The following is a 15,431-nucleotide window of genomic DNA, read 5'->3' as shown; positions in this document are numbered from 1 at the left end:
GTGATTTACTCAGAGCCCTTTACAGAAATGATATACAGATCAAAGGATGTGTAAGGACTGTTGCTCAATTGCCAAAGATTTACATATTACATGGATTATTTAGATTCAGCTATAAACATAGCTTGCTGCTAATCTTTTGGGGTTTTTTCCCCCTAATCCACACTTTCAGAATTACTGGCTGGTGAATACTACTCTTTCAACTTTGACCAAGTGTTTCTTGGAGGAGTGGACCCGAATACAGAGAAGAATGCCTATGTGGGTTATCTCCAAAATCTTTATCTCAATGATGTGGATGCTCTAGAAAAGCTTCGTGGCTCAAGCATAATTGTCGATAGTTTTCAGCGACTTCCTCCTCTTATCTACAGCCCAGTAACATTCCCCAAGATTGACACGTTTATTGAATTACCTCCTTTGCGATTGCCACCTATTACGGTGCTGCACTTCATGTTCAAGACAAAGGTACCAAAAAAATGTTCTCTTCTTTTTAACTTTTTATATATATTTCTGTCTTTACAAAGTTAAAACCAAGTTTTAGTTTTCCACGTGGCCTTTATCATAATCTTGTTAAAGAGACCTTGTTTAAGCTTGTTCACAAAAGAAAAACCATATTTTAATCCAAACAATGTCACTAACTGTTTGTCTTGCCAGAAGAGGTTAATATAGAGCTAAATAAGAAGAATCACAATGCAGAGAGAACTCTTTAGTACTGCCCCATGTATGCAACCTAGTGGCTTGAAATTACCTTTCTCTGACAACCATTGTTCATTGAATGAAATGTCTTATTTTACATGACTATATATAGTTATAGTTATATAGTCAATCCAGAAAAGAGCCTACATGTAATAATTTTCACTGTGCAGGAATCTAGTGGCATATTGCTCTTTGCTACTAGCAAAAGCACAGATCACTTGGTGGTCGAGCTGTTTGATGGACAGCTACATATACAGGTCAACAGTTTTAAAGCCAAAACTCAACAGCGACTGAATGACAACCGCTGGCATGCCGTCACAATCGAGCGAGCTGGAGTTGATCAGCAGCAGTTCTCATTGATAGTGGATAATGTTCCATCCTCATTTGCCTATCCTGGTTATGATGGACTTCTCCTGAATGGACCATTATATATAGGTTAGTAGTACTCCATATAGTGATTGAGCAATATTTAATGGTCAGCTTCCTTCATTATAACTGCGTCTTGATACATAGAACATGTTTGAAACCATAGATGAAATGCTGAGGCATGTGATGACAGTTTAAATGCCAAAAATTTGGTATGAAAACAACTAAATCTTGGCTGGAATGGTTGGCAAGTAGGGTAAGGTGATATGGGGAGTATTCAGTATAGAGAGTTGTGAGTTGCCAGCTGGAGGAAGGAGAAAAACATTTTGGTATGCTCTATGTTATGCTTTTATGAGGACAAAGACAGCCCATAAAAACCCTGTAACATTGTATCTCATGACATCCATTTTTGAGTATCATAAAGCAATAACATAATATGTTAGGTACTGAACTGTTATTCTGGCTGGCAAAAGTTCTTATTTTCATTTACTTTAAAATCCCAGAGACATATCTGTGTTTGTGTGTGTGTGTGCATGCATGCCCATGTGTAAGAGAGAGAGACCTATAGGAAATGTGCGAGATTTGTCCTTCAGGAATATTAATAGCTCTCCTTCACAAAATCTCTGCATGACCTGCAGGTGGAGCCCCTCAAGAACTGATGCAAAAAGACTATATTAAGAACAGCGTCTTCTCCAAAAGTGGATTCAGAGGCTGCCTTGCCTCACTGGACCTTAGTGGACAGGTTCCTGATCTCTTAGACTTTGCCAAAAGGCAGTCTATCACCGTTTATGACTCCTGTAGAGGTGAGTCATCCATTTTTCAATTATAATGACAACAACAATGATGATGATGTTGACAATGTACCATTCATTGTAGCTGAAGGTCTGAACAATTATTAAAAGAAAGCTAGACATATTAGAATCTCTCAGCATGTCATAGAAAATGCATTCCTGAGTATCTAAAGTTGTTTGATGCAATAAAAGCATTTTTTAAATGCTCATTTCTCCTGTTTCTGACTCTTTGAATTTTCTTCTTGAAGAAATATACAGACAAGTGTAAAAACTGGACTTTAATCTGAGATAAATGCCATGGAGCTTTGTGTTTAGTTTTGAGACCTTAACAGAGTCACTGAAGAGTATCTTACAAATCAGTGGGAATATTTTAGTATGCCTTTTAAAGATGTTTTTGCCCAGAGATAAAAAGTATGCTTTTTCTTGCAGATATCGAACAAACAGTTTGCACAGAGGCATTGTGCAAGAACTTTGGTACTTGTGTGGAAAGCCATGGTGAAACATTCACCTGTGATTGTTCCATGTCTGCACATGCAGGCCGTGACTGTTTAGAACGTGAGGATTGCATAAAACAGGCTTTTTTTATTACTCTTGCAATACTGATACATTGCAATACCAATAAAGTATGTTTGCAGAAATTCTTAAAATCCTTTCCTGTCTACACAAAAAAACCATTAAAAACCTGCCAGAATTATCTGCTACTTTGCTAAAAGTATTCAAAAATATAGTTTGAAGGCACTTAAAACTAAAAGACATGGACAAAGTAGTGCTAACATTTTTTTCTTTGCCATTTTGATTCATTTTGGCTTAAAAGTTGATCCACAAGAGGTCACAATGCTGGAGATAAACAAGCACACCCATTTAAACACAAGTGTACCATATCATTTCAAGGTGCTTTGACGATAATGTATTATATATTATGAATACTCATGATCATAGTACTAGCTAAAAAACTATATTTCAATGTGTCTTCAGAGCCTAATGGGTACCGTTTTGCAAACTTCTCAAAAGAGGTCGGCGGTTTGTTGATATACTCATATACACAGCCACCCACTGCAGAACTTGATCAAATTGCCTTCGGTGTCATGACAAAACAGCAGACAGATGCCACTCTCTTAAGACTTTTCTCTGAAACATTTAGAGACTTTATCACATTCAGACTGGTAAGCATTTTTTTTCCTCTTTTTTCATTCTCTATGAACATCAGTTGTTTCATAATTTCTTGATTTTAAATTGGCTTGTGCTTTTGTCTTATGTCATATGCTATTTAGAAACATTTTAGAGTGTGTGCAATAGATTTAAGGATAAAAGTTTGTAAAGTCAGCCATAATTCATACAAACTTTGAAAACCATTTCTTAAACAATAAAATTTTTCATTTTAGTAGGGATCTCCTTCATTGATTTCTTGTAAATATAAGTTAAATAGTGGTATGGGAATAGAATGAGTAATGAATAATAATTTCAATAATTTGAATAACAAAAATTCTTCTAACAACTGTCATAAAATTTGAAAATGCATCCATGTTTCCAATAAGAGATAATTTAGTTTTATTTTTGTCTTTCTCATGATTTATAGTGTAAACCCATTTCAAAATGACCAAACTCAGTTAGCGTATTTTCCACATCATTGAGTGGTCGGATGCTGATAAGCTGTCAAAAGGAAGTTATTTTCAGAATAAGCTTGTTGATTTTCTTCTGTTATCAATCTCAATCTCTACACTGCACTTGTAAGAAAAAGGACTAATCCAGGAGGACTAACTGAACTGGCTGCTGAATGCCTTAGCTAATAGTTTGACGCAAACTCTCTTTCATCTAAATAAGGCCAACTAAATCATGTTATTTTCTATTGAACAGGCTAATGGCCACATTGCAGCTGATTATGACACAAATGGAGCTGGAGGATCACAAACAGTGATCGGGGAGAAAGTGAATGATGGAGCATACCACATAATACGTTTCATAAGAGGCCCAGATAATGCTAAGTTGTATGTTGATAGACTGGGTGCTGTTATCAATACGCACACGTGTAAGTTTTCTTTTCTCATCGTTAATTATCCTTTGATAAAATAACTGCCTGATGAGAGTCTAAAGTTTCCTGGAACTGTTCCATTAATCATTTGCAAATTTGAAGATGTTGAAATTGATGAAACTAAAGATATTCAAGAACATATGAAAGTCACTCCTTAGATGAAAAAACCCCAGCAAACTAAAACAATGGACCATTATCACTTTATTGATAACATGCGTCTGAGAAATGGTTACCAAGTGATATTTTGCATTTTTGGTGAATTTTTGCAGTTAAACATGGAGACTTTGACAGATTAAGCAAAATTTACGTTGGAGGAAGTGCATATGACAATAACCGAGTTCAAGATGCCTTTGATGGAATTATTGGAGGTCAGTGCTTTTAATAATCTTAGCTTTAGAGCGCATTTTTTTTTAGCATTTAGCTCCAATGCTAACACATTTGTCTTCCTTTACAAGACAAAGTAGTACCAAAGAGTATCTGGCTGAACGCAAATTTTCAGGCAGTCAGTTATTCATTTTCAGCTTTCGTGTAATGTCTTTTTGTTGAGTCCTAATAAGAAAAGGATTGGATGTCTGGAATGTCGATCAGCATTAGCTGTACTACAGTCTATGTCACAGTGACTCTCTCTTATATTATCGTAGATTTTTACTGTTACAGGTTGTTTAGCTTCCTTCATTTGTACTTAAATACATACATAAATGATATTTTTATTTGTGTCTTGATGTAATGCTTTATTTACAGGTCTGAACGTAAATGGTTTCCACGTTTTTGTGGGTGATGAGGCCCACAGACAAACTCAGTACATTCAAGATGTCAAAGTTGCTGACAGACCTTTTTCACTTGTGGGAGGAATGTGAGTTGCAATAATTTTCAAGATTGGATGGGTTGGTCCTGTGTGCATGAAGATTTCAAAAGATTTGATAAACAGCCAAAAATATCCACTAAGGGTTGAATTTACAGATGGAAAATACATTTGCTAGTGTGAGTGAATCATTAAAAATAACTTATTGAGCTACATATTTTTTAGATTCATATTCTAATGTGAGCCCTGGAAAAATAGACACGCTTTCATGTATATTTCAGTCAGTGCAGTTTCATGCATCTTGATGGCAGATGTCTTTGATATTGGATTCTTTTCAGTGATGTGACGATCTTTACAACTCCTATCCCTGTGACGACACCTGTTATACCCACAACGCCACCTCCCCTTCCTCCTATTCTAACTGTTCCTGGGGATGTTGGAGGTGGAGGAGTTGGCTGGGTCCCAGGTGAAGGTGGGATTGTGGTTTACCCTAAAGGTGATGGAGGGACTGGAGTTGTTTTACCAGGCTCTGACCTCCAAACTAATCCAGTTCTTGGTGCCCAAGTGGCAGCGCCTCCACCTTTACCTTCTTCAGGTCCAAGAGCTGGTGCTGTTGTGGGCACAATCCTGGGTCTGCTAGCCCTGGCCAGCAGCATGATGTGGGCTTTTTACAGGTCAGTCTCCCCATCCTGATTTTGTCATCGACACTGGTGGCCAGTATGTTGTTGTCCTGTTACCATAGTAACATTCCAAGCAGGTCGAGCAATGTCATTTCATGTAATTCTTTGTGTGCCTGATATATCCATGAGCAAAAGGTGTGTTTTTTGCTTTGATGCAAAATATATGTATGCAGAACCACTATATCATTATGTCTGCGACAGCAATTTATATTTCTATAATTCACATTTTTGTGGTGACATGATGATCAAATAGAGTTTGTTTCATGCAGGTGCAAACCAGGTTGGTGCACATGCCTGAAACCATCGTCAGCATCACCTCTGAACATTTCATCTCCCCGTGCTTCAGGAACCAACAAACCTCTTCTTACAGCTGTTGGTATGTCAAGTGTAGCACAAAAGCATCATAATTGAATATTTCCAGTAATCTCTGTAAACACACTGAACAGTATGCAAATATCTCGGATAAACAAAAGCAAAATTTTTTTCCCAATGAGCTATAATTACTGGATGTGGTAGACACTTCGATTTGTAAAGCTGCTTGTATGCATATATATATGCCAAACAGACATTCTTACAATGCTTTTTCAGTAGATCAACTTCCTAAACCACATTACAATTAGATAATATCCAATATTTTATAAATATAGAATATCTGGTGATTCATAGGCCTAAGCAAATTAAGTGATGTATTTGCAAATCATTGCATCAAAAAAAGGAAAAAACCCAATGAAATTCAGTAATGCTAGGAAAGATTTTTGCAAAAGTTTAAACAGTTTTGAAAATGGTTACTTAAATAATCTGAATAATAAGTGGTTTCTTTGACAATTTAGACAGAACAGTTGACTCACTTATAGAGATGAACTCCTTTCTTTCCTCACGTGCTCCATGCATGTAGACACCAAATAAAGATAGCATGTTATTCTGTTCTCTTTTTCAATAGAATGAATCCGCATTTTACGTCTGTTAAATTGCTAGTGGTGGTTGCAGGAGGTGGAGGGTCTGGCAGTGGAGGAGCGTCTGCAGCCAGCGCCGGTGCTGGTGGTGCTGGTAGTGCTGGAGTGCTGGTGGTGCTGGTGGAGCAGGCGGTTTCAGCAACTTCTACTTGTCATCATCCAGTGCTGCAGGAGGTGGTGCTGGTGGTGGTGCTGGTGGAGGTGAGGGTTATGACACTGCCACGCTGCGCGCCACAGGCACCTTCTCCAATAAAGGTGAAGTTTAGGAACACATGTTCATGCCTTGTGGCGAAGCAGAGCAGGGAGATAAGGAAGGCGTCCTGATTTTCACCTTTGATGGGCTGTGGATGTCACCTAGGAAGAGAATGCTGACAGATGGTTGTTGATTGCTTAGAGAACTAGAGAGGCTGTTCAGAAGTAATGTTTTAGGGCTGTTGGATGGCATGGCTTGAATATTCCCTGCCCCTTCAATCATGTTTGTAGGGTACTGATAAATATACTGTAAGGGTCATGCTATCTAATTAAATTTCCAGGTTTTGGGGTAACGTTTTTGAATGTCAGTCTGTTGCATCTGCAACATAGTTTCGGATTCTTTTAAGAAAGTCTATCAAGCATATTTTGAAAACATGATTCTGTTAAGAGAGCTTATCAAGCATCCCACATACACTGACTTTTGTTTTGGTAAGAAAATTTGAAATTTAGAAATTACATTCCATGTTGAATAATAATGATTAGTTGGAAGAATGATGAAAATGGAAGCCTCGTTCTCCATATCCTATTTTAAACTTGCAACTCAGCATGCCTAACAAAGTTTGACGTGCTTCCACACGTGTTCACCATTTGCTTTTAAAATGATGTTCATTAAGCAGAACTAAATGTGAGTAAATACTCACATCAGAGTGCTGCTTATATAATGATAAAATTTTAAAGACGAATTGACTTTGGAGGGAGTCGGTAACTGTAGCAAGTGCATCGTGACTTTGTGATGCTGGTGACTGCCAAGCATTCTCTCGTATGTTTTGCATCTTACTCCGCCCAGACCTTATCATTTACTATATCTGCTTTATTTTCTAAGCATGTTTTCTTTGGCCAATTTTTATTTTGTGTTTTCTTTTCCTTATCTCCTGTTTTGCTTCCCATCTGGTCTTTATTATGAGTTGGTTTATGATTTTTAATTTATGGCATTGGTAAGTGGCAGAAAACTGGTTTAGAAGTTTTGTCTAAATTTTATGACAATTGAAAAAAAATATCGTATTGACAATCACCCTAAACTATCAATAATGAGAAAATTATGTAAATTCAAAGCAACTAAGGAAAAAGGAATTATGCTGAGATGATAAAGGGTGAATGAAATGTAATTCATTTTTCATATAAAATGTTTGTATTATTCTTTTGACCATCAAAACCACTTTCCCAGAGCCATTCAGCACATTCATTTCCATTTATCAGTTTCATGCCTTTTAGAGTAGTGACAGAATGTAGTTTCCCTCACTTTTCTGATCCGTATTTCACCAACCTCTACCACACATTCACTTTAAGGGACAAATGGCCCTGGATCAGAGCCCTTATTTTGCATCATGTTTGTTATTCCTTGCAATACCTTGAAACCTCTATTTAGCATTCGTTCTGTGAATTTCTATACCCATATAAAATTATTGAGTACTAATTTCTGCATCAATCTGAGTTATCCACTTTATTTGGACAACTAGCATAGCCATGCTTAGTTTGCAGTGCAGTTACTGTCCACAATGGCAGTGTAGTGACTTTGCATCTTAGCCTAAAGCTGTAAGCTACATGTAGGCTAGTGGGAGAACAGGGATTTGGCATGACCAATTAGAAATTGATCTTCTTTCTCTTCATTAGTTGGCTTTGGTAGTAACTGTGCAGATTTGCTTACAAGAGTGTTGATAGTTGCATGCTCCGCCCTAACACTGTGTGATGTTTCTCTGAAATTGATGAGATGCACTGCATTAGTGTGTGAAATTCCTTACGACAAAAGCCGTCATGTAGGTGGTCTGTTTAACATTATTCACGTTTTCTAAGGGTGTTTTTTGAGGGAATGATGGGAATTGTTAGACTGACAACAAAGTATTCCTTAATCAAAGAAATAAGAGCCAGAGGTCCATGTAACATGCAGCAGATGTTTGTTTATTGGTGTTTTATGCCATGCCAGCAACTAAGGCTATATCATGGCAAAGCAGCAGATGTTCATGTTACATATTAGCAGGTTCAAAGAGTAAAGATTTAAGTAGATTGGGGTGACTGGAAAGTCATTCTCTACCAAGTCAAATTGAAGGTTAATTTGGGTACTCTGCTGCTTAGAAATTATTAAAAGAAAAAGTGGAATTAGACAATGACCTTTAACACTAGTGCTTCTTGCATTTGCTTAATGCCATGTTCATGTGACTTCGAATGTTTGGTAGTCTGCTGTGCTCCTGCCATCCTTCATGCTTCCTTCCCATCCTCACATCACCCATTCTCAAAAATCACCTGTGCATTGTACACCTCACAAATGTTCACCCTCACTGATCACTTGCTTTTATTTGTTTGGGGCGGGGGTTGTTTTGCATTTCTACATCACAAGCCTTAGGTGTTTTGCTAACACTTGTGTGGGTTTGGTGTGTTGCCCATCTGCTCTGCTGTAGGTACAGTAATAGGTACACCTAAGCCAGCTAGAGCTCATCTTGGTTCCACAGCATCTGGGGTGTCAGGAGGAGGCTATTCCTCAACATTCCAAGAAAGCAGCCATGTCCGGTCAGGCAGCAGTGTAACAGATGGGCCAGGTCTTACACCTGCTTCAATCCAGTCTTACCACTATGAAGGAGGTGGTAGTGGAACTGCTGACTATGACCTGGTCACAGGTGCATAACAAACACATTTACTTGATGCTTTTGTTGATTCATTTGTGTTTGGATTCTACAACATTTCTAGAACATTTATCATGACACTTTAACCCTCTTAGCACCACATAAAAATATACCATTACAATGACTGGCTTATAATTGAAGACTGTGAAGACGACAGTGGGTAAAGTTTGTTTTTTTATTATTGCTGCTCTGAGGTAACACTTAGACCAAGAAACCTATACATTTTTGGAAAGGAGAAAACTTCAACTTTGCAATAAAAACAATGAAAATCGGCTCCCCATGCCTCCTGGCAAAGCCACATTTGTGGCCCATCGTGCTAAGGGGGTTAATTTTAAGCCATTGAGTTGGTTCATGGGTATTATTTAATTGTGTTTGCTAGGAAAAGTTTACTTCAGCATAAGAATGTAAGTGATATTTACCAGTGTGCATTAGACAAACCTATATGTAGCACATACCAGTAGACTGACCCGAAGACCAAAGCAGACTTGGAAAAGAACAGTAGAAAGCGAGGCAAAGGACGTTGGAACTGCATGGGCCCAACTGAGGGGAGGTGGAGCTGCCCAAAACCCGGTTCACTGGCAAGGTGTTGTTGCAGCCATATGTTCCTCGAGGAGTAACAAAGAATAAACCATCTAAACTAATACATCATGGAGGAATTAGAACCTCTTTCCCAAGCATATCTCATCTTGCATTGTGGATTCTTTGTGTTGTATGCACTACATTTTAATAATATTGTTCTCTGACATTTCAGGTGTTCACTCCAATTATCAGAGTAACACCCTAACAGCTGGAGGAGGCAGCCTTGGTGGAAGTTCCTTGGGCTATTCTGGTGGTGTTAGTGGTGGTGGTGGGTGGTGGTGCTGGGGGATTTTCAACTATGTCATCCAGCTATAACTACTCTGTGAAGACTGTGAGTTTTCAGAATATAGTGAACTGGCATTAATTTATAGCTTAAGTCAAAACTTGAAACATTTTTGGTGTAATATTTTCATGTCAGTGCACTAATGAAATGGCAACTTATTTAATTCTTGTGATTTTGTTTAGTTTTTTTTTTTCTAGACATGAATGTGTTGGGGGAAGGGTGGTGGGGTGGTGGGTTGACTTAGTGAGTGCATGTCTTTCCGGGGTGCCAAGAAGCTAGGTGGGTGGAAGTTTTAGAGTTAAGGTTTAGGCAGTATAGTGATGTGAGTTAAGTTAGGGTCAGAGGTCAAAAGGGGAAAGGGTGAGTTAACCCTACCTAGAGAGCTAAAAACCTTTTCAACTAAGATTTTGTGGGAAGATGGAAAATTGATGTATTAAGGATTTTTTTTTTTTTTTTTGCTGAGACCTATGGAGGTAATGTGAATCAGGAACCTCTCGATCATTTGTCATGTGTAGCTACTGGTACACACTTTTATAGTTTCTCAGGCCTCCATTGTCAAAACTGTGTGAGAGTGTACTTTGTATGCTGATGGTTTGCAATATATTCAGCAATAAATCTACTGGAGCTATACCAAGTTGTTCATGTGGTTTTCCAGGTACGAACAGTGTCAGGTCAGCAGCAGATGATTGGCTATGCAGGTGCTCCTCATATTGGTGTACCTCCTGGTGCCCTGGGGGAGGAAGTCCGTGTGGACTGCTGCCTTATGACAAATGATGGTCGTAGTGTGGTGACAGGCTCAAGCCTAGGCCCACCCCAAGTCTGGGACATGCAGGTATGTAACAATCCAGGGTCCATGGTTGAGTCCATGAGGCAAGAGTGTCCAGCATAAGACTTAACAGTTTAAAATAAAAAAGCATAGGTATGGTACCTGTGGTATAACATGTTGCTCTCAAATTCTTTTGGAATAGATCACTTCAGCATATCTTTTTTGTTGTAAGTTTAAGAGGTTCTATATACAGTACAGTACAAAATATTGAAAACAATACATAATTGTGTCTGTTGTGAGTACACAGTGTCATAACAGTTACCAATTGTTCAAACAGACTGGAGAGCTATTGCGGATCATGCGTGGAGAGACTGTGGGATCTACCAATCTCCACCTGGCATGTAATGACAGGCTACTAGTTGGAGCCATTAATGCTGACTTGGAGGTCAACCAGTCCTCTATTCCCAAGGGTGTGCACAACTATCTGCTGCAGGTTAGCATTTTTCCATTCTTCTGTCAATTCCTCATTTGAAACCAATCCCTAAGGGAAAGGGAGTGATAAGCATGTATTGACTTATGTATTGAAAGCCATCATTTAAAAAAAAATCAAATAAAACTAGTGTCACTTGACAACAAACTGGTATTGCTATTGGACAGAGTATTTTCAATGATTTTCAATAATTTCAGGACAAAAGTCAGTTTTTGCAACAGTTAAAAAGAATCCAGTGAGAACTGGAAAATGAAACAAATTAACAAAAATTTAAACAAAAATTTGGCTTGATGTTTTGATGTTTAATATATTTGATAGATCTGAAGTTTGGGACTCTTAATTTCACAAACGTTTTCATTGTTCTTCAGATATGGGATTTCAGCACTGGCCAAGCTTTAGAAATGGCAGACCTAGAGGTGTGTTCAGCTCTAGCAATGATGAGTGACAATGATAAGGTGGTCTTTGGGCGTTCAGACAAGTTTGGTGGTGGTACCAACATTGTGGTCTGGGATCTGCTTGGAAATCAGCCTATCAAGCACATGCGCTTTGATGCACCCATTGGCAACAATGATTATGTTCACTTCCTTGCCCTATCTCAGGTGAGAAGTCATGCATGCAACAAGCATAGTATGATACATAAATCTTCATTTTGGCATTCTTTGCCTGTCTGCCCCACTCTCTTACTCTATTCCTTATCCCTGCCCCCCCCTCCCAGTCCTTGCTTACTCTTTCTGCCTTCCCCACTTCCCTTTCTTGTTCTGTTTTTTTCTACCCTGAACATATTTCATGCATGCATTTACCCAAACATGCAAAATTACGGTATCTAAATGTATGAATATGCACTAAATGTCACTTTGATTTGTAATTTTTATGATTCTGTCTGTTCATGTTCAAAAGTATTAATAATTATTGTGGGTGTTCTTCTTGCTTCTCCAGAATGACAGGTATGTCGTCGCTGGTTTTACCAACAGCTTTGACAACTTTGCGGAGTTTGTGGTGTTTGATATGACCCTTACTTCCTACACAGTCTCAGACCCCTCCATTTTGCGCCTTGATGCTAGTCCAGAATGCACTGCAGTGCTGCCCCGTGATGAAGCTGTCACTGGACTTCGCAATGGGGACCTTGTGATCTGGAGTCTTCGCACTGGTCAACCTAGCCGTCAGTTGCTGTCTGGGTCAGGTCGCCATGCCCATTCACGAGAGGTCAAAGCTGTTGCCAGGTCAGAGGACAACAAGTTCCTAGTTTCTGCTTCTGCAGATGGTACTCTGAAGGTGTGGGACGTTGAAACTGAGCGTCACATCAATACTTTGAATGGACACACAGATGAGGTGAGATCAAAATGAATTTTGTTGATATTTCTGAACGCTTCATTATCATAATCTTTTTCTTAATCTGTCTATGAAAATTAGTAATGAAGTTTATAAGCATCCTACCTATTAATTTTAAGGCATTTTAAAAATAAATCAGCTTTTTTTTTTCTGTTCTTAATGATTTTTTTTTTTTGTTTTGCTCAAGGTGAAACTGTAAATTTACACTACAAGCATAAATTAAACATGAATTTTTTTTTTAGTGACTTTTCTTATGCCGTCTTCAGGTTTGGTGCTGTGCCATATCCCCTGACAATGAAATTGTGGTGTCTGGCTCCCGAGACAAGACCATTCGCTTGTGGCGCCTTAAGAGTGGTACAGAAATATGCAGCTTCAATGCAGGTGTAGACATCTTCCATGTCACAATGTCTCGGGACAAGTCAGTCATTGTTGCCTTGGGTGACAAGCTTGGAGCCCGCAAGCTGATCATGTTGCAGGTTGTGCGTACCAAAGTGCGCCGACAGATCAGCAGTTAGATAACCTGGGCCTGCCAAGAGTTATGTGGCATAGGGAGAGCATCATTCACTGCTTGAGGCCTCCGTTAAGGATTTATTTGCAACCCTTGGAACGCTTTTTGGAATTCTTTGCTAATTATACAGATAAATTTCTCTCGAGTTTGTTTGGAGCATGTGTTCAGCTGTTGCCATTTGCAACCTACATTAAGAGAAGCTTTAAAATATTTAACTGATTAAACGAACTGATATTCAGTGTATAGCCAACAGTTGTATTTTATTCTTCTTGATAAAATTTTAAAGCATCTCAATTTTGGCATACTCTTTTTGAAAAAAAGAATAGTATAAGTATCCAAATGCAGTGCTGTTGATACTACTTTTTTTCCTCCCAGCTTTCTGCTGGGTTTTCTAATCTTTGTTAAAAATACTGTTGTTCCCTCAGCAGCAGGTAACAGTACGAATGTTTCATTTTGCTTGTTTCAGACACTGCTTAGGATAGTCCTTAAATACATCTGTTTAGAATGATAATATTTAAAGTGTGTGATAGAAATAATATTATTTAACAACAAACCTCCTGTGGATCATTAAATCTTGTGAATTTTCCCAACAGCTGGGTCTTCACATTAAACTCAGCCATGATATTTTACTTGCTTATGCCTTGTGTTTGGAATGTAATGAAGAATTATGTTTCTTTCCCTTCCTATGGTAGGGTTAAAAGAAGTAATAAGTGAATATTTTACTTTAAGAGACTCTGGGATGCAATACAATGGTAAACACTGTATTGATTTCCCCTACTAGAATCCCGTACTGTTCCATCTTTATTTGTGGCAGTCATGAACATCATCCATTTGTTCTGTCAGTGTAATTATATGATTTCTACCAAATTACCTCTAAAGATCTGTGAAGCAACTGCAAAAACCTAATTTTACTCTAGAAATAGACATTTCCCCAGCTAGCCAATCTAGCAGTAGCATATTCATCTATTTTTACATTTTTAAAATTCAGAATACATTGGGGTCTTTTTCACCATTTATTTTTTGTGTCATGTTCAGGTCCTCTTTCGTGCTTCTGAGTTTGTTGCTTTGTCTGCTAGGAGGAAAAAACTGCTGTTTCCAGGGAGAAAGTGTTGCCATTGTAAATGCCCCGCTCCAACTGCTGTTTCTCTGCTATTATTCTCCTATTTTTCAGATTACCAGTGTTTGTTACACTGTTGATGAATGATATAAGAGATAAACTAGATGCAGAGAAAAAAATTTTAATTTGCCCATAAAAGACTTTAATTTTTATCAAGAATGTCAGTTCCTGATATTTCAGTTACTACAATATTTTTCAGTTTAGTGATTTGCTTAGTCTCAGTGATGATTTAAGCTGATCCCATTCTGCAGCGTTATTTTTATAGATGCTATAAATAAAGGAATATGATGAACTAAATAATACACTGTTTAATGGCTGTATGTGTGACTGGACATTTCCTGGAAGGATTATTAAGAACGAAATCTCCAAAGAAAATGACTGATTTAGAGATTCACGAAGAACTAAAACACCCCTTCTTACTTCTCTAACCAGTAGGCACATGGAATCTCACGACTCAAAGAGAATGTGAATATGATAATTTATATTTACAAATGTGTTGATGCCTGAAGAAATATTACAAGTGATCGTGATTGCTAAAATTGTATGTATGTGGTATATCTGAATGTGATATAAACAAACATTATATACACTGGTGCTAATTTTTCTACTTTCACACTGTACTTTGATCACTGTGTATAATAGCACTGATTACAGGTATGTATTGTAGATGTAGCATGTAATTTGATTGCGGTAATTTTAAAGAGTAATCATGGTGACTGTTAAAGATTTTACTTCCTAGTTTTTACATTTTATTTACAGCATTTTACAAGAAATCATGACACAGCTACCCAATTCAAGCAGTGCATAATAGGAAACAAAATCTTTAGAGGAGTCATCTTTTACTTAAACAGCAAATTTTTGAGATGATTGAAAAGTTGGATGGTCTTCTACCCACCTGCCAAGTCACTGATAACCAATATCTATATATATTTTTTTAAATATGTGCATACATGCATGAACACTCACTCTCATACAAAGACTGATTTTTTTTCATTATTATTTTTTTTTTTGTGGTTACTTTTGGTGTTTGGTAAATGTTGTAAATTTACTTGCAGGTCTTGTTTTGGAAATTTTGCTATGCTTGCTTTTCCTGAGTGAATACTGTGTTGTTTCACTACACTATTATTACTGTCAAGTAATCTGAACATTTTGTAATAAATATATGCAATTACCAAATCGTT

The 15,431-nt window shown here is 37.7% G+C and overlaps 2 protein-coding genes across 2 annotated transcripts in view; both read left to right on the top strand.

The window, feature by feature from the left end:
- The window catches only part of LOC112562033 (neurexin-1b-like), a 13,485-nt gene extending 4,399 nt beyond the window's left edge, over positions 1-9,086 (top strand). Inside the window, exons 6-17 of the mRNA XM_025235002.1 lie at positions 170-459; positions 861-1,125; positions 1,695-1,859; positions 2,277-2,402; positions 2,823-3,010; positions 3,702-3,873; positions 4,146-4,244; positions 4,618-4,729; positions 5,017-5,352; positions 5,628-5,734; positions 6,346-6,512; positions 8,957-9,086. Coding sequence (XP_025090787.1) covers positions 170-459; positions 861-1,125; positions 1,695-1,859; positions 2,277-2,402; positions 2,823-3,010; positions 3,702-3,873; positions 4,146-4,244; positions 4,618-4,729; positions 5,017-5,352; positions 5,628-5,734; positions 6,346-6,512; positions 8,957-8,965 — 2,036 coding nt within the window. The 3' untranslated portion in view covers positions 8,966-9,086. The remainder of the gene's footprint in view (positions 1-169; positions 460-860; positions 1,126-1,694; positions 1,860-2,276; positions 2,403-2,822; positions 3,011-3,701; positions 3,874-4,145; positions 4,245-4,617; positions 4,730-5,016; positions 5,353-5,627; positions 5,735-6,345; positions 6,513-8,956) is intronic.
- LOC112562068 (vegetative incompatibility protein HET-E-1-like) lies at positions 9,037-15,431 on the top strand. Its single transcript, XM_025235064.1, has 7 exons — positions 9,037-9,172; positions 9,930-10,088; positions 10,696-10,872; positions 11,144-11,299; positions 11,665-11,895; positions 12,233-12,625; positions 12,892-15,431. The coding sequence occupies exons 2-7, from the start codon at positions 10,056-10,058 to the stop codon at positions 13,138-13,140; spliced, it is 1,239 nt and encodes a 412-aa protein (XP_025090849.1). The 5' UTR covers positions 9,037-9,172; positions 9,930-10,055; the 3' UTR covers positions 13,141-15,431.

This window comes from Pomacea canaliculata, linkage group LG1 (assembly GCF_003073045.1).
Source record: "Pomacea canaliculata isolate SZHN2017 linkage group LG1, ASM307304v1, whole genome shotgun sequence".
Classification (NCBI taxonomy): domain Eukaryota; kingdom Metazoa; phylum Mollusca; class Gastropoda; order Architaenioglossa; family Ampullariidae; genus Pomacea; species Pomacea canaliculata.
The sequence above is the reverse complement of the archived record's forward strand: the minus strand, read 5'-3'. Positions and strand labels throughout refer to the sequence as shown.